Source organism: Sprattus sprattus, assembly GCF_963457725.1.
Source record: "Sprattus sprattus genome assembly, chromosome: 1".
NCBI lineage: Eukaryota > Metazoa > Chordata > Actinopteri > Clupeiformes > Clupeidae > Sprattus > Sprattus sprattus.
Window position 1 is genome coordinate 62,360,173 of NC_137920.1, and position 25,866 is coordinate 62,386,038.

Genomic DNA, 25,866 nt, shown 5'->3' on the forward strand with positions numbered 1-25,866 from the left:
CTGTCAGTCCTTTTCGAGTCTGTATTGAGGATTTGTGTTGTAATTTTCTCTGTCTCTTTCTTTCCCTCTATTTACCATCCGGTGAGGATTAACTTGTATTTTTATCATGTCGAGGATGGGGATGAAAATAATTTCATTTTTTGATGTCTTACGCTCTTTGGCAAGCCTCCTTTTCTTCGTTGGCACGGGTCTTGGAGATTTGAGCTACTCTATTCCAGAAGAACTGAATGTTGGATCTGTAATTGCAGATATAGCGAAGGATCTTGGACTCGACGTACATGGGCTGTCACATCGCAAGGCAAGATTAGATTCAGATGGAAGTAGCAAGCGCTTTTGTGAAGTTGATTTGCAAGCCGGCAGCCTGACGATCTCAGAGAGAATTGACCGCGAAGAATTGTGTGGTGCTAAAACAGCTTGCTCTTTGAAATACGAATTAGTCCTAGAGGCCCCGCTCGAACTGCATGCCATTACTTTGCAGATTGAGGATGTAAATGACAATAAGCCAAAATTTCTTAACGACAAAGTTAAACTGGAAATCAGAGAATCCGCTATTAAAGGGGCACGGTTTCCTTTACCAGAAGCGCATGATTCAGACGTGGGGCGCAACGGAATTCAAAATTATAAGCTGGACAATAGCGATCATTTTGCATTGGCTGTACATTCAAATTCTGACGGAGGCAAATACAGCGAGCTGATCTTAGAAAATGAACTCGATCGTGAAAACGAGGAAGAAGTGAGATTTTCGCTCTCTGCTATTGATGGTGGTACTCCACAGAGATCTGGGACTGTAGAAATACTTGTCACAGTTATGGATGCTAACGATAATTTGCCTGTGTTCAGTCAGGCTGTTTATGAAGTCAGTCTTGCTGAAAACGCCCCTTCAGGTACTGTTGTTGCGACTGTAAGTGCCACAGATGCAGATGAAGGTGCATATGGCGAGGTCACATATGAATTTAGTCGCATATCTGACAAAGCAGCGAGACTATTCACAATAGATAGTTTGAGTGGAGAGATCAAAGTAATTGGTCAAGTTGACTACGAAGAGAAACATGAATATGAATTAAGGGTTCAAGCCAAAGATGGGGCAGGTTTGGCCTCTAATGCTAAAGTAATTATAGAGATAAGTGATGTCAATGATAATGCACCTTTGATATTCGTCAAATCACTTAATAACCCCATTCCTGAAGATACAACACCAGGCACAGAAGTAGGCATTATTAATGTACAGGATAAAGACTCAGAAGGAAACAGACAGGTCCGCTGTTCCATTCAGGAAAATATCCCTTTTAAATTGAATCCATCTGTTAAGAATTATTACTCACTTGTCAGTACAGCTGAACTAGACCGTGAACAATTAACTCAGTATAATATCACAATAACTGCAACTGATGAAGGGAATCCACCACTGTCGTCATCCAAGACTATCTATTTCTCTGTATCGGATGTAAATGATAACCCACCTGTATTTGAGGAGCAGTCCTACAGTGCATATGTGACTGAGAATAACAAGCCTGGCTCCTCTGTCTGTTCTGTTACTGCGAGAGACCCAGACTGGAGACAGAATGGCACAGTGTTCTACTCTCTGTTGCCCAGTGAGGTCAATGGTGTTCCGGTCTCCTCATATTTATCCATTAATGGAGACACAGGGGTGATCCATGCTGTGAGGGCCTTTGACTATGAGCAGTTCAGAAGCTTCAAAGTTCAGGTTGTCGCCAGAGACAATGGTTCTCCTCCACTCAGCAGCAACGTGACTGTGAGTGTGTTCATAACAGATGAGAATGATAACTCTCCTCAGATATTATACCCTACTCCAGAAGGAAACTCCTTTATGACTGAGATGGTTCCTAAAGCTGCTCTTTCTGGCTCGCTGGTCTCCAAAGTGATCGCTGTTGATGCTGACTCTGGACAGAATGCGTGGCTGTCATATCAGATCGTGAAGTTGACTGATCCGGGACTTTTCACTATTGGTCTCCACAGTGGAGAGATCAGGGCTCAGAGGGACATTTCTGAATCTGACAGTATGAAGCAGAACCTTGTGATCTCAGTGAAAGATAACGGACAGCCCTCTCTCTCTACAACCTGTGCTGTATATTTACTCATCTCTGATAACTTGGCTGAAGTTCCTGAACTGAAAGACATGTCTTATGAGGAGAACAAATCTAAACTCACATCTTATCTGATCATTGCTCTGGTGTCTGTTTCTACCTTTTTCCTCACTTTCATTGTCCTGATTATGTCAGTGAGGTTTTGCCGTAAGACAAAGCCCAGACTTTTGTTTGACGGAGCAGTTGCCATCCCCAGTGCATATTTACCTCCTCATTATGCAGAGGTGGATGGAACTGGAACTCTCCGCAGCACTTACAATTTTGACGCCTATATGACTACTGGCTCCCGTACCAGTGACTTCAAGTTTGTCCGAGCTTACAATGACAGCATCTTGTCTGCTGGTAATACTCTAAAGAAGAGTTCACATGACAACAGTGATTGCATCAACTTTTTTGATAATGGATCAAAATATTCAACTCTGGTAATCACTCATTTTACCTTTATGGTATTGATGAATTGTACATTACCAAACAAAGGTCTTTCTAATATCTTTGCTTTAAGCGGTATCATAATACATCTGAATTGGTGGTGCTGTGGAAAAGTGTGTGCAGAAATGAGAGTCTGATGTGTCTGTGCGTCTGTGTGTGTCAGTGAAAGTGAGCAGTCATCACTTAAGGATGTGGTTACTTGATTCCGGTAGTTTCCCTGAATTAAATTTGTCTTCTTCAGACAACCAGTTATGGCCACAGTGGTTTGAGATGTGTATCATTTATGTTCAGTTTTGGAGATGAGTTGTTGGTCAGTTTTGCTGCAAATGTAGCTCTGTATGAACAGAGAGCACTAATTGCACTGTTTGTTGTCAGATGGGTGCGCAGTATGTCCAACAGCCTGAAGGAGGCCGCTTTTTGGTTAATTAGAAATCTACACAGATGTGCACTGTGTCATTATATTGTGTTTTAGAGTGAGAAGTAGGTCAGACTAAAGGTAGGGCTATGTGTGTGTGTGTGTGTGTGTGTGTGTGGTTGTGTGTGTGCCAAGGTGTCAGTGTGTGTGTGGTGTGCACACTGGTTTGTAAAAGAACCTTTAAGCAACCCTTGCTGTCTTTAACTTTTTCACACACATTTTGTTTCTCTCACTCAGCATCACACACACACACAGGAGTGAATCAGAAAGAAGGAGACAAGAGTTTGATAGTGATCTTTTAATCAGATGTAGAGTGATGAAACATACATATTGCTGATGTTATTTATTGTTCTTTCCTCGTGCTGTCCAATCATAGTGACAATGTACCATGAAGGGGGGGGGGGAGGTGGGGGGGGGGGGGGGGGATACTTGTCCCTGCTCCCCTTCCCAAACTCCACACATTCATGAACGGATTTGTTACTTTGCTTTTGTGAAACCTATTCTTACTCAGCTGCTATTGGCTGCAAATGTGTATCTGTAATATGAATCTAGTCCTGATCATGACAGCAGTGGGATGCAGTGGCGCTTTGGGAGAGGTAATCTCAGACAAGCTGTGTACAGGATCTGTCATTTATTTTTTTTAATTTTGTATATGTAACCCTTTATATTTTATATATTTGCAATTAGAGGAAAAGTTTTCACTGAATTTTCCTTGTGTTTGTGTGTGTGTGTGTCAATGTCTATGTATGCGTATGTAGTATGTGTCCTTGCACAGGCACATCTGCCTACACATACCCATTTATAGACTGATATCTGGACATTTAAACAAGTTAATCATACAAACACATACTGTACATACATACACAAACACATACTGTACAAGGATTTGATTCTAAACCTGTGGGTAAATTATTGACCTGTGCCGTTTCTTATTTTCCCTTCTTTCTCTTCCCATGCGTTCCTGTCCTCCCCTGTCCATCCCAATACAAAAGGTAAGGCACAATCTTTTTTATCACTCCATTGTTGAAAGACAGGGCACATTACATTGCAGCTCAGCCAGTCTGCATCACAGCAGACTGCATTTGTAGGAGAGTTTAGCATGGGTCAGCCTAAGAGCTGCAGCTGAAAGGGGAAAACAAGTCTTCTTGCCAAAAACTGGCAATGCAGTGTAAAAGTGCGATACTGTTAGCAGCTGGCACCCTCTACATAACAAAGTGTGTCATATCTTTATTCATTAGATTGTGGTGCATTTAGCCTGCTCCCCTGTACAACACACACACACACAAACACACACACCCTCTCTCTCTCGCTCTCTCTCTCTCTCTCTCTCTATCTCTCTCTCTCTCTCCCTCACCCTCACCAACTCTAACACATCCACAAACACACGCTCTCTCTGTCTCTCTTTCTCTCTCTCTCTCTTTCTCTCTCTCTCTCTCTCTCTCTCTCTCTCTCTCTCTTTCTCTCTTTCTCTCCCACTGTCTCTCCCTCACCAACTCTTACACACACACAAACACACACACACATGCACACACATGCACACACACAGCGGGAAGTGGGTTCAGTTCACACTGAAAAGCCCTGCGCTACTGATGTAAAATAGGTCAGTAGGAGGATTGCCTGCACTCCTGTATCCTCTTCATACTATCACAGCTCTACATGTTCTGGTGCGCCATAGATTGTACATCATCTTTCTTCTACCTCTATTTCACTTGCAAAAGCTGTAAAAAAAAAAATACTGTAAATGATTTAGGCTGTTGTTCTTTCTGAACTGTCCAGGGCATAAAGTACTACTACTACAAATAATAATAAATACATAAATAACTAAAATATTATAATCATTCGGGTCTGTTCATACTCTATTAAAAGAATATAAATGAACCATGTGTGCAAGAGAAAGAAGATACGAGCAGGATAGGAGAATTCATGGAATTACTGCAGAGTCCATCAGTAGGACAGGTAAAAAGGTCATTAATGTTGCAACAGTTTTTGGTGAGAAATTCACATATGTAAAAGATTGGACATAATCATAAGAATAACAATCATAATAGTCATAATTGATGTCTGGCAAAGCACACACTCTTACTTCTGACTGTGTCTGTGTGTGTTCTGAATGTGACTGTGTGTGCTCATGCTTGCCTGTGACTGTGACTGTGTGTGTGTGTGTGTGTGTGTGTGTGTGTGTGTGTGTGTGTGTTTGAGAACCTTTTTGAGCGACTTTCTAGTCCTTGATGCCTTACCCCTATCCTAATTCAAAACCCCATCCTCCAAATGCTCACAAGCCACACAATTTGCAGTGTCATCTAGTCTTTGAATCAAAACTTCATCTGGAAGTTAATCCTAGGTTGTCGTGGTGAAAATCCGCTGGATTCTGCCACATCCATTTGACAGTCAGCTGCTCACTAGAAATACAGTCTACAAACACAGTTCAACAAGTTACATTGCAACTGCCCGCGTCATTGTTAAATTAAATTAAGTGGTCGCATACACAAGTTAAGCATCATGTTGTGGTTGAAACTTTTTTTTTTTTTGCAAACATGCTGCTAAATATCAGTGATGCATTTTGAGAGGTTGGTGATGGTTGCCATGTGATGCTGCAATACTGAAAAGTTGTGTAGGTTAAGTAGGTATGTAAGCTGGTCAGCCAGGCTATATTGCCACTACTGTATAGTGCTGTAGTTTTCAATATTTGTGTTAATTTAATATCTGTAGGATAAGTCCTACATTATGGTGTCATAGCTGCAAAGCTTTGGCAGTTTTTTTTTTCGGGCGCTGTCCGCGGTCCTGAAACAAGGAGGCGCTCGCGCCCGCACACACACACACACACACACACACACACACACACATGCCATCCTGTGAACGCATGATTGGGTATGAGCTGTTTATTATTATGATAAATGTTATTAATATTAGTAGTAGTAGAAGTAGTGGTAGTATTCTTATAATAATGATAATTTATATATATTTTACATATCCGTATTTTGTAAGAAAGAACAGATGGCAATGCGTTATATGACTTTTCCTCGGCAGTTTTGTTGGTTGGTCTCTTGGAGCCGCTGTTGATCAGCAAGTCGCTTTTGGTTTATATTGAAGCAACCTCCCTTCTCCATAAACCGTAGCATAACGACAGACACCCTCTTTTTTCCTCTCTGAACACCGATGGAGCAACACATTTTATCGTAAACTAAAGCGCAAAGGGATTGCTTTATGAAATCTATCCAGATAAACTTGTGACATCTACCGTTGGATCAAAATTTGGATTATAACTGAATGTAATTGTGCCACTCACTCAAGGACAATGTACAAAAAAGAAAGGGAATGGTCACCATGTCGCTGGTATGCACACATATTTATTTTATCAGTGCTGCAAATCAATGGAATATGGTGTCAGGTGAGATACACTATACCAGAGGAAATGGTTAAAGGGTCTTTAGTGGGCGATGTGTCAAAAGACTTAGGTGTTGACATCAAGAGACTAAGATCAGGTCGAGCTCGCATAGTTACCGACGACAACAACGACTGTGCACAGCTAAATACAGACAAAGGGCTTTTGCTTGTTAAAAGGCGTATAGATAGAGAGGAGCTGTGTGGACAGATCTCTCCGTGTAGTTTCAGCTTCGAAATTGTTTTAGAAAACCCAATGGAATTGTTTAGCATTACCGTTGAAATAACTGATATAAATGACAATGCGCCTTCTTTTGCAAGTAAAGAAATATCACTTGATATAAGTGAGTCCGAGTTGCCTGGGGCGCAGTTCGTTTTGGGCAGCGCTGTTGATCCTGATGTAGGAATAAATACCCTTCAGAGTTATACTCTTAACCCAAGCACACAGTTTAATCTGAAAGAACAAATGCTCGCCGACGGAGGTAAATATGTGGAGATGGTGCTGCAGTCTCCTCTGGACAGAGAGAAACAGAGTGAAATGTTTTTAACACTGACAGCCTCCGATGGAGGTACTCCGCGGCGAACAGGGACCGTGAGTATAAGAGTTAACATTATAGATGCCAACGACAACGAGCCGTTGTTCACCCAGGCAGTTTACAAATCCACAGTTCAGGAAAATTCACCCATCGGAAGTTTAGTAACAACTGTTAGTGCAACAGACGCCGATGAGGGAATTAATGGACAGGTATCTTATTTCTTAGACCATTTAACACAACAAAATGTCATTCCTTTCTCTTTGAATCGAACAAATGGTGAAATTAAAGTATCTGATTTAATTGATTTTGAGAAATCGAAACAATTTCAAATAAATGTCATTGCTAAGGATGTAGGTGGCCTCTCCAAGTCGTGTAAAGTTATCATAGAGGTGATTGATGTAAATGACAATTTCCCTGTCATAGGCTTAACCTCGTTTTCTAATACGATTCCTGAAAATTCTCCTATAGGGACTACTGTGGCTATACTTAACGTCAGAGATCTGGATAGTGGTAAGAATGGGCTTGTAAATTGTAGCATTGACATGTTACTTCCGTTTAAGATTAAATCCTCGCTTAGCAATTATTATGCATTGGTTACAGACGGTCCTTTGGATCGCGAGGTTGTCGCTGAATACAACGTCACAGTGACTGCCACTGATCAGGGATTCCCGTCGCTAAAACATAATAAGACTTTGCGTATTAAAATCTCAGATGTGAACGACAACGCTCCCGTGTTTGCAAAGAGTAGGTACATAGCCCATGTGTCAGAGAACAATAAGGCAGGGCTATCTGTGGTCTCTGTGCATGCCAAAGACCAAGACTGTGATCAAAACGCTAGAATATCCTACTACTTGGATGACTCTCACGTTAATGAAGGTGCCATTTCTAAATTGATATCAGTGAATTCTGAAACAGGAATAATCCATGCCATAAAATCTTTTGATTATGAACAAACGAAGGTCCTCAAATTTAGAATAAAAGCCCAGGACGGAGGCTCGCCGCCTTTAAGTAGTAATGTAACTGTACAAATGATCATACAGGATCAAAATGACAACTCACCTCAGATACTTTACCCAATGGAGAACGGTGGCTCTGTCGTGGCTGAAATTGTGCCTCGTTCAGCAGATGTTGGATATCTGGTCACCAAAGTAGTGGCTGTTGATGTGGACTCTGGACAGAATGCCTGGCTCTCATATAAACTACAGAAAGCTGGAGACAGAGCTCTGTTTAGCGTAGGTGCACAGAATGGAGAGATCAGAACTGTGCGCCAGGTGACCGATAAAGATGCTGTGAAACAGAAACTCACCGTTGTAGTGGAGGACAACGGACAGCGCTCTCGCTCAGCTACTGTCAATGTGAATGTGGCAGTGGCGGACAGCTTTCCTGAGGTGCTCTCGGACTTCACAGACTTTACCCGTGACAAGGATTACAATGATAACTTGACATTTGTCTTGGTCTTGGCTTTAGCTGTGGTGTCCTTCCTCTTTATTTCTTGTTTAGTTGTTATTATCTCAGTAAAGATCTACAGATGGAGACAGGCTCGCATCCTCTGTCAGTCTAATCTGCCAGTTATCCCATATTATCCACCTCATTACGCAGACCCTGGAGGGACTGGAACTCTGAAACATGTGTACAATTATGAGGTGTGTATGACAACTGACTCCCGAAACAGTGATGTCAAGTATCTCAGACCTGTCAGTCAAAGTTTGCTCAGTGTTGACGGTGGTGGAACAGACACAGTGACTTCTGCAAGAAGGGATAACGCACCGAGTAAATATTCAACTCTGGTGAGTCCAGTTTTGTCACTCTGCCGTCTTTCGCACCATGTCAGTTGATGTTGTATTATTATTATTATTATTATTAGTAGTAGTAGTAGTAGTAGTAGTAGTAGCAGTAGTAGTAGTAGTAGTAGTTGTAGTAGTAGTAGTAGTAGTAGTAGTAGTAGTAGTAGTAGTAGTAGTAGTAGTAGTATAGTATAGATAATTTGTGCGAATTATTTGTTCTTGGCAACTGCTTATGAGCACTTTTAACCATTGTTCTTTTCACAAACCAATAAACAAACTATTTTAGAACTTCGCTGTATTTGTAGCTATTTGTAATTTTGTAAATCTGAAACAATATGGCATATTTCCACCCCATATATCCACAGTGTGATTATTATGTTAAGATGGTCTTTTGAAAGTCCGTGCAATATCATCTTGTACACCCACGGGGCCGCTGTTCAACAACAGTCTCTGTTTTTCTGTATAAGGTGGAGCCTTCCCGCAGTCGTTGACATAGACAGTGTAACAGCCAGGAAGCAGATATATATATTTTCAAGATATTCCGGACTACTTACAATTTTCCATCAATACAATCACAAGTCCACGTTTTCCCGTCGTTACGTGGATATACAGGATCATACAAAGAGACATCTTGGATTCACATCATGGATTATGCGATACTCTGTGTGCCAAGCAGGCTTTGGCGGATAGATCTAGTTGTGAAATGGCAAGTACTGCTGTTAGTGATTTATATCAACCTATATGTCGTTTATAGTCAAGCAAGGTATTCAATCCCTGAGGAAATGCCCGAGGGATCATTTGTGGGCAACATTGCAAAAGATTTAGGACTAGACATCGGCAGACTCACTTCTGGTAAAGCTCGTATTGTGACAAAGGGGAGTCGTCAGTATGTTGATCTCGATAGAGACAAAGGCATTCTGGTAGTTAAAGAGAGGATTGACCGAGAAGAGCTTTGTAGACACATTACTCCGTGTAGTTTCAGCTTTGAAATCATAATGGAAAATCCTATACAGCTGTATCGTGTTACAGTCGAGGTTCGGGACATTAATGATAACTCGCCTCTGTTTCCTAAAGACAGGGTTGATTTAGAAATAAACGAGATGGCTGTGTTGGGAACTCGTTTTGGATTAGACAGTGCTGTCGATTTAGACGTAGGTGTCAATGGTATCCAAAACTATGCACTTAGACCATCTGATCATTTTAAACTAGAAATTCAAAGTCAAACTGACGGCAGGAAATATGTCGAAATGATCTTGCAGAAGCATCTAGACCGAGAAAAAGAAGAGTCGCTCACTCTAATGCTTATTGCCAGTGATGGCGGAGAGCCTCGGAAATCGGGCACGGTTCGCATCCATATCACGGTGTTAGATGGTAATGATAATGCCCCAATTTGCGAGCAAGCTGTCTATAAAGCGGAGGTACAAGAGAATTCTCCGACTGGCACACGAATAGCTGTTGTCCGTGCCTCTGATGCAGATCAGGGTTCAAATGGCGAGCTTACTTATTCTTTTGCGCATGCCAGTGTAGAGGCGATAGAGCTTTTCCGGATACATCCAGAAACTGGGGAGATTACTTTGCAGCGAAATTTAGACTATGAGACCGAGACCAACTACCAACTAAATGTGAAGGCAAAAGACGTGGGTGGTCTTGCTGACACGTGTAAAGTGGTGTTAGAAATAATTGATGTAAACGACAACTCCCCTTCCATACAATTGATGTCCTTTTCAAATACCATACCGGAGAATTCACCCCCAGGGACTACAATTGCTGTAATAAATGCAGATGACACTGACTCTGGTAACAATGGCATAGTACACTGTGCCATAAACACAGATATTCCGTTCACAATCGAGTCGTCTTTAAGCGATTACTACACACTAGTGACAAACGGCCCCCTGGATAGAGAAACTACAGCTGAATATAATATTACAATTTTGGCGTCTGACGAAGGAGTACCCAAACGTTACAGCAATAAAACAGTAAGAGTTAAAATTTCAGATGTTAACGACAACCCTCCGTTGTTTGATTGCAATGAATTAAGCGCATTTATCAGTGAAAACAACAATCCAGGTGTATCCATACTCACAATTAAAGCTACTGATTTAGACGCAGGACTCAATGCGAGACTTACATACTTTCTTAGCGATAAGAATATTGGTGGTATGCCTGCCAGCTCATTAGTTTATGTGAATCCGGACAGTGGTGTCATTCAGGCTTTGCGCACATTTGATTACGAACAAATTAAAACATTTCACTTTAACGTTACAGCTAGAGATGGTGGCTCACCGCCTTTGAGCACAGACGTGACTGTGATTGTACATATTCAAGATAAAAATGACAACGCTCCTCAGATACTTTATCCAGTACAGACTAGCGGCTCTCTCGTGGCCGAAATGGTGCCGCGTTCAGCTGATGTTGGCTATCTGGTCACCAAAGTGGTGGCTGTTGATGTGGACTCTGGACAGAATGCCTGGCTCTCATATAAACTACAGAAAGCTGCAGACAGGGCGCTGTTTGACGTTGGCGCACAAAATGGAGAGATCAGAACTGTGCGCCAGGTGACTGATAAAGATGCTGTGAAACAAAAAATCACTATTGTCGTAGAGGACAACGGACAGCCCTCTCGCTCAGCTATAGTCAATGTGAACGTGGCAGTGGCGGACAGCTTTCCTGAAGTGCTTTCAGAATTTACAGACTTTACACATGCCAAGGATTATGAAGATAACTTGACATTTTATTTAGTGTTGGCATTGGCAGTGGTGTCCTTCCTCTTTATTGCATGTTTAGTTGCCATAATCTCAGTCAGGATCTACAGATGGAGACACTCTAGAATTTTGTATCAGTCCAATTTGCCAGTTATTCCATACTATCCACCACATTACGCGGACCCTAGCGCTACTGGAACTTTGAAGCACGTATACAATTATGAGGTATGCATGACGACAGACTCCAGGAAGAGTGACACATCCTTTGTCAGACCAAGTGGTCAGAACCTTTTGATAATGGACCAAAATTCTACTGAGACCATACAGCGTGCGATGAAAGAAAAGCTTTTCTTAGAAGACCCAGACTCTCTGGATCAGGTGAGTTGAGCATATTCATTTTTTTTTGCCCGCTCACTCTTGCTGGTCGTCTCATTTAAAATGTTCACTTCCATGGCAGATCACATACACTACTAGTAATGAAAAGGTATGTTAAATGTTAGTCGCTTTGGACTAAAAAGCGTCTGTTAAATGAATATAAATATGATGTTTTGGATTTTTACTTTTTTACTAAATAGGCCCACCTATTGACGTTATTGTAACTTTGTTTGATCTGCTTCAAACCTCCTTTTTTGGACCCTGACAATGTTAATAATGTTACACTTACTGAACTCTAAGTGCCGCTGTTGACTAACCTAACATTATCTGTATAAAATGTGGGACACCTCCCATCTCTTTGCCGCTCCCCCATCTCTCGTTGTGTCTCTCGTTTTGATTTTCTTTTAGAATCAGACGCAGGATGTAGCCTAAATGCGACGAGATAAATGAAACTGTATTCTACAACACATTGTTTTAACTGAAGAAATCGCGTTGGATATACATCATTCTTTTAATTTGCATCCATTGTGCGGACTACTGGACAATGATGCTAACGCCAGACGAATGGAAATATGCAGTCGGATGTAAAATGTTGAAGCAGGCCTTTTTTGTTTCTCTCCTGCTCGGTGCGACGCTCGGACAAATTCGATATTCAATTCCGGAAGAATTGAGAAAAGGATCCTTGGTCGGTAATATCGCGCAGGATCTAGGGCTTGATCCAGTACGCATGAAGACAGGTGGAGCTCGTATTGTAAGTGATGAAAGTGACAATTTCATAGACTTGAATCTAGACAAAGGCACGCTTGTCATAAAAGATAGGATAGACAGAGAGCAGCTATGTGGAGAGACATCTCCTTGTAGTTTGAGTTTTGAATTGATATTGTTGAATCCGATGCAGTTGCACAGTATCGTTGTTGAAATATTGGACGTTAACGACAACGCACCCGTCTTCGAAGAAAAAGAAATACAATTAGAAATTCTCGAATCAGCGCTACCGGGCACTAGAATATTGCAAGAAAGTGCCACCGATGCTGATGTAGGAATTAATGCACTACAAGGTTACACGCTGTTTCCGACAGACAACTTTAATATTAAAACGAAGACGAGTCCAAGTGGAAGCAAATATGTAGAGGTGCATCTGCATGTCCCGCTAGACAGAGAAAAGGAAGATACATTAACTCTTACACTGACCGCACTCGATGGTGGTAATCCGCAGAAGTCAGACTCGCTGAAAATAACAATAGTTGTGTTAGACACCAATGACAATGTACCTGTTTTTACGCAGCTTATCTACAAAGCTGAAGTAATGGAAAATGCTGCCCGTGGTACTCTAGTAACAGACATCAGTGCCACAGACGCAGATCAAGGATCTTATGGTGAAGTAACCTACCATTTCTCGCGAGTGTCAGAGGAAAAGAGTGAACCATTCCTAATAGATGAACGTACGGGTGCTATTGCCGTAGCAGGAGATATTGATTTTGAAAAGAAAAGACATTACGAGTTAACCGTCCAAGCTAAAGATCAAGGCGGACACATGGATTCCACCAAAGTGATTATTGATGTAATTGACGTCAATGATAATGCACCAGTCATAGCCCTTACGTCATTTTCCAGCCCCATCTCAGAAGACTCCCCCAGTGGCACAACTGTAGCCATTATTAATATCAAAGATGTCGACTCCGGTAATAATGGTAAAGTTGAGTGCTCCATAAACAAAAACATCCCGTTCATTATTCAGTCCTCGCTTAAAAACTATTACACGCTATTAACAGACGGGAAGTTAGACCGTGAGAAGAACTCTGAATACAACATTACTGTCACCGCTGTAGACAAGGGAGAACCCCATCTGTATGTGAACAAAACAATCAATATCAAAGTGTCTGACATGAACGACAATGCCCCTTTTTTTGAGCAGTCATCATACTCTGCGAGCATTAGGGAAAACAATCCACCCGGAATGTCATTTTTCTCAGTTTCAGCGCATGATGATGATTGGAATCAGAATGCACGTATATCCTACTTCCTGATCGACTCTGAGTTCAGTGGAAATCCAATTTCATCGTATATATCTGTTAATGCAGAGAGTGGGACACTCCACGCTGTCCGTGCGTTTGATTATGAGCAAACTAAATCCTTCGAAGTGCACATCAAAGCACAGGATGGTGGCTCCCCGCCTTTGACCAGTAATACAACAGTTAGAATAGCAATATTTGACGAAAATGACAACGCGCCACAGATCCTCTATCCAGTACAGTCCAGAGGCTCTGTGGTGGCTGAAATTGTGCCGCGTTCAGCAGATGTTGGATATCTGGTCACCAAAGTGGTGGCTGTTGATGTGGACTCTGGACAGAATGCCTGGCTCTCATATAAACTACAGAAAGCTGCAGACAGGGCACTTTTTGAAGTAGGCGCACACAATGGAGAAATCAGAACTGTGCGCCAGGTGACTGAGAAAGACGCTGTGAAACAGAAACTCACTGTTGTAGTGGAGGACAACGGACAGCCCTCTCGCTCAGCTACAGTCAGTGTGAATTTGGCAGTGGCGGACAGCTTTCCTGAAGTCCTTTCGGAATTCACTGACTTTACGCAGGACAAGGATTACAATGACAATCTGACTTTTTATTTAGTTTTAGCCTTAGCTGTGGTGTCCTTCCTCTTTATTTCTTGTTTAGTTGTTATTATCTCAGTAAAGATCTACAGATGGAGGCAATCACGCGTCCTCTATCAGTCTAATTTACCAGTCATCCCATACTATCCACAACATTACGCAGACACCGGAGGGGCAGGAACTCTAAAGCACGTGTACAATTACGAGGTGTGCATGACGACAGACTCAAGGAAGAGTGACATTAAGTATTTCAGACCAGTCAGTCAAAGTTTGCTCAGTGTTGATGGCGGTGGAACAGACACAATGACCCCTGCCCAAAGGGATAACGCACCGAGTGAATATTCTACCTTGGTGAGTCTATCTTCCTTTTATTTTGTCCTTGCAAGTTTTTCCTATGATTTATACATATTTGAGCTATAGGTCGTGTGTTGCTATATGTATAGGTCAGTCACAAAAAATACCAATTATCCACCTCATACGTGGCAGCATAACGTTTCAGCACTCTAGACAGCGACTAGCCTGTTGATTCTCTTGTTGCTTTGCTTGCAAGGCGTCACGGGTTTTGGATGCAATTCTGTTGCATTTTGCAGAAACTCTAGGAGAGGTCTGATGAGGTTTCTGATTTGTTTTGTTGCACTTAAATTGCATACTGCTGTGGAGTACCATCACTTTAGTTTGAGGTTCTGTAAAGGCGCTGCTGATCATCTTGTGGTCCCCCTTTTGTACAGTTAATCGAGACTTTTTTCATGTGCCGTGCAGTACTGTATCTCATGGTCGTGAACTTTCCAAGCTCATATTTGTGTATTTATTTATAGTACATGTTTAGTTACATCGTTCAACTACCTTACTTTTCTTTTTGCTCCATTCTACTTTTAAGCTGTAAAATAGAGATTTTACTTCATATTGGTCCTTTATTTGTTGATGTATTGGATTTTGATGACAACATATCAACACAAATCTAAGTCATCTGTTAGTCATACAGTGTTTCCGACTCTGAGGGCCGCTGTTGATCAACGAAAAACCATTCATGAGGAAGTATAGGACCTCCTCCTAACATGTCAGAGGAAAAGGAGGGAGGAGAGTGAAGAGGAGATAAAAAAACAGCAAAGAGCTTGCGAACAACCCGACTTTAAACCCCGTCGTGTTTATATTTCACGATCCTTTACACGATGATATAATTTAGGATTGATTTACGTAATGTAGCTTTTGACGGAATATTTGTATTGCACTGTATTGTTCTAGTTTAGTATTAGAAAGAAAAATAATGACAATGAGACTGGTTAAAGCAACACAACGAAGCGCAGAATGGATGATGGTGGCCTTGGCGATTGCCTGTACAAGACCTCTCTTTGCACAAATGCGTTACTCCATTCCGGAGGAGATGAGGAAAGGTTCTCTCATAGGAAATATCGCAAATGATCTGGGCTTGGATGCAAAAAGGTTACGGTTAGGAAGGGCTCATATCGTCAAAGGAGACAGTCTCCAGTACGCTGAGCTGAATTCAGACAAAGGGGTTTTGGTTGTCAGTGAGAGAATAGACCGTGAAGAGCTTTGTGGCGATACTACTCCATGCAGTTTCACCTTTGAAATTATCCTTGACAATCCTATGGAATTACATCACGTCACGGTTGAAATATTGGATGTAAACGATCATGCTCCAACTTTTCAGAAAGATAAGATTAATCTGGATATCAGCGAATCAGCCGCCCCAGGAGCGCGCTTTCTGCTGGGCAGCGCAGAGGACCTTGACGTCGGGGTAAACGCACTGCAAAATTACATTCTGACTGAAAACGATAACTTTATTCTTAAACAGCATGCTCGTCCAGATGGAATAAAGTATGCTGAAATGGTGTTACAGAAGCCATTAGACAGAGAGCTGCACCCACAGCTCTCTTTAACTCTGACAGCTGTGGATGGAGGAGACCCTCCGAGGTCCGGCACTGTTAATATTAAAGTGACAGTACTAGATGCTAATGATAATGCACCTGTGTTTAACCAGTCTGTATACACAGCAACAGTGTTTGAAAATGCGCAGATTGGCACATATATAACCACGGTTAATGCAAGTGATGCAGACAGCGGTACAAATGGAGTGATTCATTACAGTTTCGCAAACCTTAAAGGCAATGTTGCTGCCATTTTTGCAATAGATGGGGAAACAGGTGCGATATCTGTTGTAGGGGATCTTGACTACGAAAAGGTCAAGAAATATGAAATCGGTATAGAGGCCAAAGACCAAGGTGGTTTAGGGGATTCCAGCAAAGTGATAGTTGAGGTGATCGATGTAAATGACAATGCACCTACAATAAGTGTTATGTCTTTTTCATCACCTGTGTCAGAAGATGTATCCCTTGGCACATCCATAGCAATACTCAACGTCAAAGATATTGATTCAGGGGAGAATGGAAACGTTGACTTAAAAGTAGATCAAAGCATTGCTTTTAAATTAAAATCTTCCTTAAGGAATTATTATACATTAATTACTGATGCGCTTTTAGATCGCGAACGTGTCTCAGAATACAATATCACAGTCACGGCCACGGATTCAGGCTCCCCTCCACTTTCCAGTCAAAAAACATTAACCCTTAAAGTGTCGGATGTTAATGACAACGCTCCCGAGTTTCCCCAGAGTACATACGAAGCTTATGTTTTAGAAAATAACTCTCCAGGTGTGTCCATCTTCACAGTTAGTGCTCGAGATAAAGACTGGAGCCAAAACGCACGGATATCCTATCTTCTAGATGAAACTGCATGGGGCGGCAAACCAGTGTCTTCATATATTTCAATGAATGCGGAGAGTGGAGTCATACACGCAGTGCGGTCTTTCGACTACGAACAGATGAAAAAAATAAAAGTTTGTGTCAAAGCCCAGGACGGGGGTTCCCCTCCTCTCAGCAGCAATGTCACACTTGACATTATTATCCAAGATCAGAATGATAATGCGCCTCAGATACTCTACCCAGTACAAACAGGTGGGTCTGTAGTGGCGGAAATGGTGCCTCGTTCAGCAGATATTGGCTATCTGGTCACCAAAGTGGTGGCTGTTGATGTGGACTCTGGACAGAATGCCTGGCTGTCATATAAACTACAGAAAACCACCGACAGGGCGTTGTTTGAAGTTGGCGCTCAGAATGGAGAAATCAGAACTGTGCGCCAGACTACTGACAAAGATGCTGCAAAGCAAAAACTTACAGTTGTAGTGGAGGACAACGGACTGCCCTCTCGCTCTGCGCTAATCAATGTGAATGTTGTGGTAGCGGACACCTTTCCTGAAGTACTTTCGGAATTTACAGACTTTACGCGCGACAAGGATTACAATGATGACCTTACTTTTTATTTAATTCTGGCCTTGGCTGTAGTGTCCTTCCTCTTCATTTCATGTGTAGTTGCTATCATTTCAGTAAAAATCTACCGATGGAGGCAATCTCGCCACTTTTATCAGTCTAACCTCCCAGTCATTCCATACTGTCCACCACATTACACAGACCCTGGAGGAACAGGAACTCTGCGCCAGGTGTACAATTATGAGGTTTGCATGACAACAGACTCCAGGAAGAGTGATTCAACTTTTGTCAGACCCAGCAGTCAGAATGTGTTAATCATGGATCCAGTCTCTGCAGAAACAATGCAACGAATGCAGAGAAAAGAGATGCTGATGGAATGTGATTCTCCCGAGGTAGGTTAGCTCATTTAATTCGTTTGCTTAGTTGTTAATATCAGTTTACATAATGTGGACTCCTCTATCTATGTTTACCCAATCAATTTACCAGTTTATCTTCAAAGCACACGTGTACATTCGGTTCCTTGACAAATAATCAGTCGAAATGTCCTTGGGTTTTGGCGGTTATTTAATCATTTCAGCACCACTGCAGATGGACAGCGGCGCTAGTAAAAAACAGGCTGTTGTTCTTCCTATTTTGTATATTTCCTATACTGGGAAAATAAGCTGATAAGTTCGTTAAGATAGTTTGTTTCATTTGGTTGAACTACACTGAAGCACAACTGGTTGATTAATTTATTAATAACCACCCTCATTACCGCTATTCCATAATAATAATTCAGTTTGTTAGTTTAAGTGTAAATGCACACAGTTGCTCTTCTTTCAGTGGTCTGTAAGAGCCGCTGTTGGATAAGGGAATGAACCTTGCTGAAAATAAGGAACCTCCCATTTTACCAGGGCATACTGACATCGATAGCATTATCAAAAAAACCTACTGTGGGCGTAAGGCGACTGCATTATTTTGGCGACCTGAGAGTGACTTACGCGTTTTTTTGTTCCTTTAAAAGTGAGGAAATGCTCTATGAACTCTGGTTGTGAACATTGCTTTGGTCTTTTTTTCTTGTTTGGATATGCAAAATGGCCTCCGGGACTATGTGGCATTTTCTTAAGAGCAAAAGCTTTCGTCTTTTCTCGTTTCTCATGTTTTCATATGTCTGCAACGTGACTGGGCAAGTACGGTATTCTGTGCCAGAGGAGACAAGCAAAGGTTTTGTCATTGGTAACATCGCAGAGGATTTAGGGATCGACTTAAAACGGTTACGGGGTGGTCGAGCTCGTATCGTAGCGGGGGACAACAGTGATTATGTTGAGCTGAACACAGACAAAGGGACACTGGCGGTGAGTAAGAGGACAGACCGAGAGCTTCTGTGCAAACATATATCTCCCTGCAGTTTCACCTTAGAAATCATATTAGAGAATCCAATTGAGTTATATGAGGTTACTACAGAAATAGTCGATATAAATGACCATTCACCATCGTTTACCAAAGAGGAAATTAATATTGAAATTACAGAAAATGCTATCCAAGGAGCCCGCTTCATTTTAGATAGCGCCTATGACCCTGACGTTGGAGTAAATACTATACAGACCTATACATTAAAACCAACGGATAATTTTGTACTGAAACATGATGTACACTCAGACGACAATTCCAACATTGAAATGATGTTGCAAGTTCCTCTAGATCGGGAGAAAAAAGAGAATTTCTCCCTACTTTTAACAGCAATGGACGGTGGCAATCCACCGAAGTCTGGAGTCATGAAAATAAACATAGTAGTATTAGATATAAATGATAACGCTCCGGTTTTTGCTAAGAAACGTTATAAAGCGTCACTGCCAGAAAATGCATCTAAAGGAACTTTTATTGTAAAAGTAAGTGCTTCGGATGCAGATAAAGGGGTTAATGGGGAAGTGACATACACTTTGCGAGATGGAGCTGAAAGTGCAAGTGAGCTGTTCAAGATTGACGAAAGGTCTGGCGATATAGTGTTAAGGGGAAATATAGACTACGAAACTGCTAAAAAGCATGAGTTGAAAATCGAAGCCAAGGATCATGGTGGCCTTACGGACTCATGCGTCGTAATAATTGAAGTAAGTGACGTGAACGATAATTTCCCTGTCATATCGTTGACATCTTTCACGAATTCAGTTCCCGAAGACGCACCTGTCGGCACAACAGTGGCTGTCATTAATATAAAGGACTTAGATTCTGGTGTAAATGGTCAAGTGAGCTGTTCTATCGACAAAAACATCCCATTTGTCATTAAATCGTCACTGAAGAACTACTACACGTTATTGACAGATGAGAGTTTAGATAGAGAGATTCACACCGAATTCAATGTTACAATTATGGCAACGGACGAAGGGTCACCGCCTCTTTCCACAACAAAAACGATTCACTTACGAGTCTCTGATGTCAATGACAATGCGCCTATGTTTGAACAGGCTACATACACAGCCGCTGTATTTGAAAATAACTCACCCGGTGTGTCTTTATTTTCTGTAAGAGCCACTGATGCCGACTGCTGTCAGAATTCGCGTGTCTCCTACCTGCTGGAGGAGACTCGCTTTAACGGAGCACCAGCGTCATCTTTAGTCTCCATCAATGCTGAGACTGGAGTCATTTACGCAGCGCGTTCTTTCGATTATGAACAGCTTCGGGAATTTAAAATCAGTGTCAGAGCTCAGGATGGTGGCTCGCCCCCACTATACGGAAATGCCACTGTTCAGATCACAATACAAGACCAGAATGATAACGCACCTCAAGTTCTTTACCCAGTACAAACAGGTGGTTCTGTAGTAGCTGAAATGGTGCCTCGCTCAGCGGATATTGGCTATCTGGTCACGAAAGTGGTGGCTGTTGATGGGGACTCTGGACAGAATGCCTGGCTGTCATATAAACTACAGAGAGCCACGGACAGGGCGCTGTTTGAAGTGGGCGCTCAGAATGGGGAAATCAGAACTGTGCGCCAGACTACTGACAAAGATGCTGTGAAGCAAAAACTTACAGTTGTAGTGGAGGACAACGGACTGCCCTCTCGCTCTGCGCTAATCAATGTGAATGTTGTGGTAGCGGACAGCTTTCCTGAAGTGCTTTCGGAATTTACAGACTTTACGCGCGACAAGGATTACAATGATGACCTTACTTTTTATTTAATTCTGGCATTGGCTGTAGTATCCTTCCTCTTCATTTCATGTGTAGTTGCTATTATTTCAGTAAAAATCTACCGATGGAGGCAATCTCGCCTCCTCTGTCATTCCAATCTGCCAGTAATCCCGTACTATCCACCGCATTATGGCGACACTACAGGCACTGGAACTCTACAGCGCGTGTACAATTATGAGGTGTGTATGACGACAGATTCTAGAAAAAGTGACCTGAAGTACATCAGACCTGGTAGTCAAAGCATCATTAGCCTTGACACTGGAGGAACACTGACTCTACCACTTCCATCGAGAGATAAAGCAACATTTGGCACAGATGATAACCAGGTGAGATCTTTAAGAAATACATATCAATTCGATCATTGTGTAAAAATGTTTTTTTTTTTTTTTTTGGCTGAAGTTAGATGTTAGTCTGATCTTTGCGTAGTTAAACATTTAATAGAACGATGTTTGACCCAGATGCTAATTAAGTTTTTATTCAAATGTAGGGGCGAGCAGCTGCTCCCTAGGTAATGTTGTCACACTTTTCAGTTTCTCACAGTGATACGATACACCATAATGGCGAAAAGTTGTACCAAATGATAGATATTGGGCACAAGATCGTATTAATTGTATTGTCATGTAATATTTCAGTGCGAAATTATTATGCATTTTTTTGAGTCTGTGCACTTTTGCCCATAACTGGAAAAGTTGCCACCTCGGATTATTAGGCCAAATAGAACACATAATGAATTGTGAACGTAGAATTATTTGTTTATCCGAAACTGAACTCAACACCTGAAGCGAACATAAAAGTAACCAACCATTTCTAAAACTAAAACTATGCCAAATGATGCCCATCAGTAAAAAAAAAAAAAAAAAAAGTAAACGATGAAATCTAGGGACAGCATAGAAATGCAAGTAAAGTGAATTATAATGGCATGAAACAGGCTATTCCTTTGTGTTCTGACTACATTATAGTCTTCCATTGGGAATTTAGTAGTATACCATATCTGTAAGCGTAAACGATGTGAAAATATCTCCTGACCCTGACTAGTTAATGGCACCTTATTTTCATGGGTTACTCTTCAAGCACATTTGTACTTGATAGTTGCGTCTACATCACTGTTGCGCTACTGTTGCGCTTTGTTTCTATGGTCTGTGAGGGCCGCTGTTGGCTCGGAGAATGCTATTTTGGATTGGAATTGAAAGCGCCTCCTCTCAGATGACGTCTGCAGGCAAACACTCCATCTTTTTTATAAGGGCTCCTGTTATGTGATGACTCGAGAAGAAGAAAAAATCCTTTCTGGATTTCATAATTGGTTATTGTTCGTCTGTACTACAGTGGATATAACTTTGTTACTGTTCTTAGATTATGCGCTTTGTTTTCATTTAATCTGCTCCATGGATGGATGCCATGATGACTTTGAATAATGTACGCGGCGGTGGAAGCTGGAAACAGATAATTTCATTATTGGCACTGTTGTATGTCTCTGCTGTTACTGGACAAGTGCGATATTCTATCCCAGAGGAAATGAGTAAAGGCTCTGTCGTTGGAAACATTGCGGAGGACTTGGGCATCGACTTGAAGCGGCTTCGCAGCGGCCGAGCTCGGATAGTAGCGGGGGACAACAGCCCTTATGTTGAGCTGAACACAGACAAAGGGACGCTGGTGGTGAGTGAGAGGATAGATCGGGAGCTCCTCTGTAAACAGATTTCTCCTTGTAGTTTCAACTTCGAAATGATATTAGAGAACCCTATTCAGTTGTATGAAGTAACTATAGAAATTTTGGATGTTAACGATCATTCTCCAACATTCCCAAGAGAAGAAATTAGCATTGAAATGAGTGAAAGCGCTCTCCCAGGAGCACGTTTCCTTTTAGACAGGGCATACGATCCTGATGTCGGAGTAAATACCATACAGGGCTATACCCTAAAACCTGGGAATCATTTCATTTTAAAACACGAAAACCGGCCTGACCGAAATAAAGTCATTGAAATGTTTCTACAGTCTCCTGTCGATCGTGAGAATAAGGAGGAAATCTCGCTCATTTTAACAGCAAGTGATGGTGGCAAACCCCCGAAAACAGGACAGATGAGGATAAAAATTAAAGTTCTAGATGTAAACGACAATACCCCACGCTTCTCTAAAGAGATTTATAAAGCCTCTATCCCCGAAAATTCACCAGTGGGCAATCTAGTCACAACTGTTAGTGCGTCAGATGCAGATAAAGGCGTCAACGGAGAGGTCTTATACGCACTGAGGCAAGTGGACGACAGTGAAACTGGCCTGTTTACGATTGATGAAAACTCAGGGGAAATCAGAGTTTCAGGAGTTATAGATTTTGAGAAAACGAAAAAGTTTGAATTGAATATTGAAGCCAAAGATCACGGTGGCCTTACAGACTCATGTGTTGTCATAATTGATGTCATAGACGTGAATGATAATACTCCTGTTATATCTCTGACATCTTTCACGAATCCAGTCCCTGAAAACGCTCCTGTTGGAACAACAGTGGCGGTAATTAACGTGAAAGACTTAGATTCAGGAGAAAATGGTCAGGTCAGTTGCACTATAAGTAAATCCATCCCATTTGTCATAAAATCGTCTCTCAGGAATTACTTTACGTTATTGACAGATGAGAGTTTAGACAGAGAAATCAACCCTGGATATAACATAACAATTACGGCTACAGACGAGGGATCGCCGCCTCTGTCAACTTCAAAGACAATTAATCTAAAGATTTCTGATGTCAATGACAACAGGCCAATCTTTGAAAGTGTTTTCTATACTGCTAGTGTCGACGAAAATATCTCATCAGGCGTCTCTATATTTACAGTCAGGGCTGGAGACGCAGACTGCTGCCAAAACTCACGTGTGTCGTATCTGCTAGAAGAGACTCAGACAAATGGCGTACTGGCGTCATCTTTAGTCTCCATCAATGCTGAGACAGGAGTAATTTACGCAGTGCGTTCTTTCGATTATGAGCATCTTCGTGAATTTAAAATCAGTGTCAGAGCTCAGGATGGTGGCTCGCCCCCATTAAGTGGAAATGCCACTGTTCAGATCACAATACAAGACCAGAATGATAACGCGCCTCAAGTTCTCTATCCAGTACAGACAGGTGGTTCTGTAGTGGCTGAAATTGTGCCTCGTTCCGCCGATGTGGGCTATCTGGTCACCAAAGTAGTGGCTGTTGATGTGGACTCTGGACAGAATGCCTGGCTCTCATATAAACTACAGAAACCCACGGACAGGGCGCTGTTTGAAGTGGGCGTTCACAATGGGGAGATCAGAACTGTGCGCCAGGTGACTGATAAAGATGCTGTGAAACAGAAACTCGCTGTTGTCGTGGAGGACAACGGACAGCCCCCTCGCTCAGCTATAGTCAATGTGAACGTAGCAGTGGCGGACAGCTTCCCTGAAATGCTCTCAGAATTCACTGACTTTACGCACGACAAGGATTACAATGATAACCTGACTTTTTATTTAGTCTTGGCACTGGCTGTAGTGTCTTTCCTCTTCATTGCATGTTTAGTTGCCATAATCTCAGTCAAGATCTACAGATGGAGACTGTCTCGCACTTTATATCATTCTAATCTGCCAGTTATCCCATACTATCCACCTCAATACACAGACCCTGGGGGGACAGGAACTCTAAAACATGTCTACAACTATGAGGTGTGCATGACGACAGATTCAAGGAAGAGTGACGCAACGTTCGCCAGACCTCATAGTCAGAGCGTTTTAGTAATGGACCCAGTTTCAACACAGACAATGCAAAGAATGCGGAATAAAGAAATGTTAATGGATGATTTCGATTCTCCTGATCAGGTGAGCAGTAAACTCTTGGACTGCATGTGGTTTAGCTTGTGTAAAACCCCTGTTGAGTTTTGTTCTGATCCCACCCAGATGACATGTTTTATCGTTATTAAGTAAGTAATATTTAAGATATCTCATGCTGATTATTTAACGCGTTTGCCTTCATATTTCATTTACCAAAATACTGCAAAATATCACAATGAAGCCTTGTATTTCAAGCATTCATCTCTGAGTGCCGCTGTTGGTTAAGGATGGGAAACACTGCCATCAAAAACACCTCCCATATTGGTCTGATGCTATGCCTTGCCAGTGTCCGAAATTGTGTCGTAGCAGGGCGGTAATAGTGAATGGAAATCATCTGTGGAAAAAAAGTATCTTTCCATCAATTAATTTTAGGTTTTACATCGTTTTGATGTTTGGATTGCAGACGCCTGAAAATGTTCACCTGCAACAGTGGAATTAAAGCCTCACCTATGGTGATTTTTACCGTTAACATAATCAGTGGACAAGTACAGTATTCTGTTCCAGAAGAGATGTCTACTGGCTCTGTCTGTAGTTGGTAACGTAGCAGACTACAGATGCAGGCAATCACGCGTCCTCTATCAGTCAAATCTGCCAGTCATCCCATACTATCCACCGCATTATGGAGACACTACAGGCTCTGGAACTCTACAGCGCGTGTACAATTATGAGGTGTGCATGACGACAGATTCTAGAAAGGAGAACACTGACTCTACTTCCAGCGAGAGACAAACAACATTTGACACATATGATAACCAGGTGTGATATCTTAAAGAAATATGTAAGATTGTTCTCTGTGATGTTTTCTTGGCTCAAAATAACATATTTTAGTCTGTCCTTCGCGTAGTATTGTATTGAATAGGTTAGTTTGACTAAATGTGCAAGAAAGAGATGGAATGGTATAGAGGACTGCTATTTTCATTACTGGGATGCATACCAGCGTTGGATGATTGTTATTGTATACATTTGTGTATGTTGCTCTTGTAAAATTCTATTTTTCAAGTACACTTTCCAGTTCTGTGTTTGAACTCTTAGGGTCGCTGTTGGTTATAGTTTCCCAGTCATATTGCGAATCTCCTTGTCCCTACATCATATAAAAAAGGGATGTACCCATACCGAGCACTGGCACATCGCCTTTGCAACTAGAGTCATATCGATACATTTTTACTCGTGTGTTTGTTTCGTGTATGTTATACACGAAACATACGCCTGCTGTCGGATTTGTCTGGAATACACAGTTGCACACATTATGCTATGAGG

The 25,866-nt window shown here is 41.8% G+C and overlaps 4 protein-coding genes across 4 annotated transcripts in view; all 4 read left to right on the forward strand.

Annotated features, from left to right (window-relative positions):
• LOC308364290 (protocadherin gamma-A11-like) overlaps nt 1-25,866 on the forward strand; it is a gene marked incomplete at its 5' end in the record, with an annotated part of 212,701 nt that overhangs the window by 121,209 nt on the left and 65,626 nt on the right. The gene's annotated exons all lie outside the window — the stretch shown is intronic.
• Nucleotides 116-12,162, forward strand: LOC308365856 (uncharacterized protein; the record flags this gene model as incomplete). Its single annotated transcript, XM_080839468.1, has 4 exons — nt 116-2,527; nt 6,338-8,591; nt 10,325-11,733; nt 12,139-12,162. The coding sequence occupies 4 exons, from the start codon at nt 116-118 to the stop codon at nt 12,160-12,162; spliced, it is 6,099 nt and encodes a 2,032-aa protein (XP_080695594.1).
• LOC308365949 (uncharacterized protein) lies at nt 12,320-18,023 on the forward strand (the record flags this gene model as incomplete). The annotated part of the gene is made up of 2 exons (XM_080839584.1): nt 12,320-14,672; nt 15,643-18,023. 2 exons carry the CDS (start codon nt 12,320-12,322, stop codon nt 18,021-18,023), a joined length of 4,734 nt encoding a protein of 1,577 aa, XP_080695710.1.
• Nucleotides 18,696-25,048, forward strand: LOC308366059 (protocadherin gamma-A11-like; the record flags this gene model as incomplete). The annotated part of the gene is made up of 3 exons (XM_080839694.1): nt 18,696-20,963; nt 24,445-24,597; nt 25,013-25,048. 3 exons carry the CDS (start codon nt 18,696-18,698, stop codon nt 25,046-25,048), a joined length of 2,457 nt encoding a protein of 818 aa, XP_080695820.1.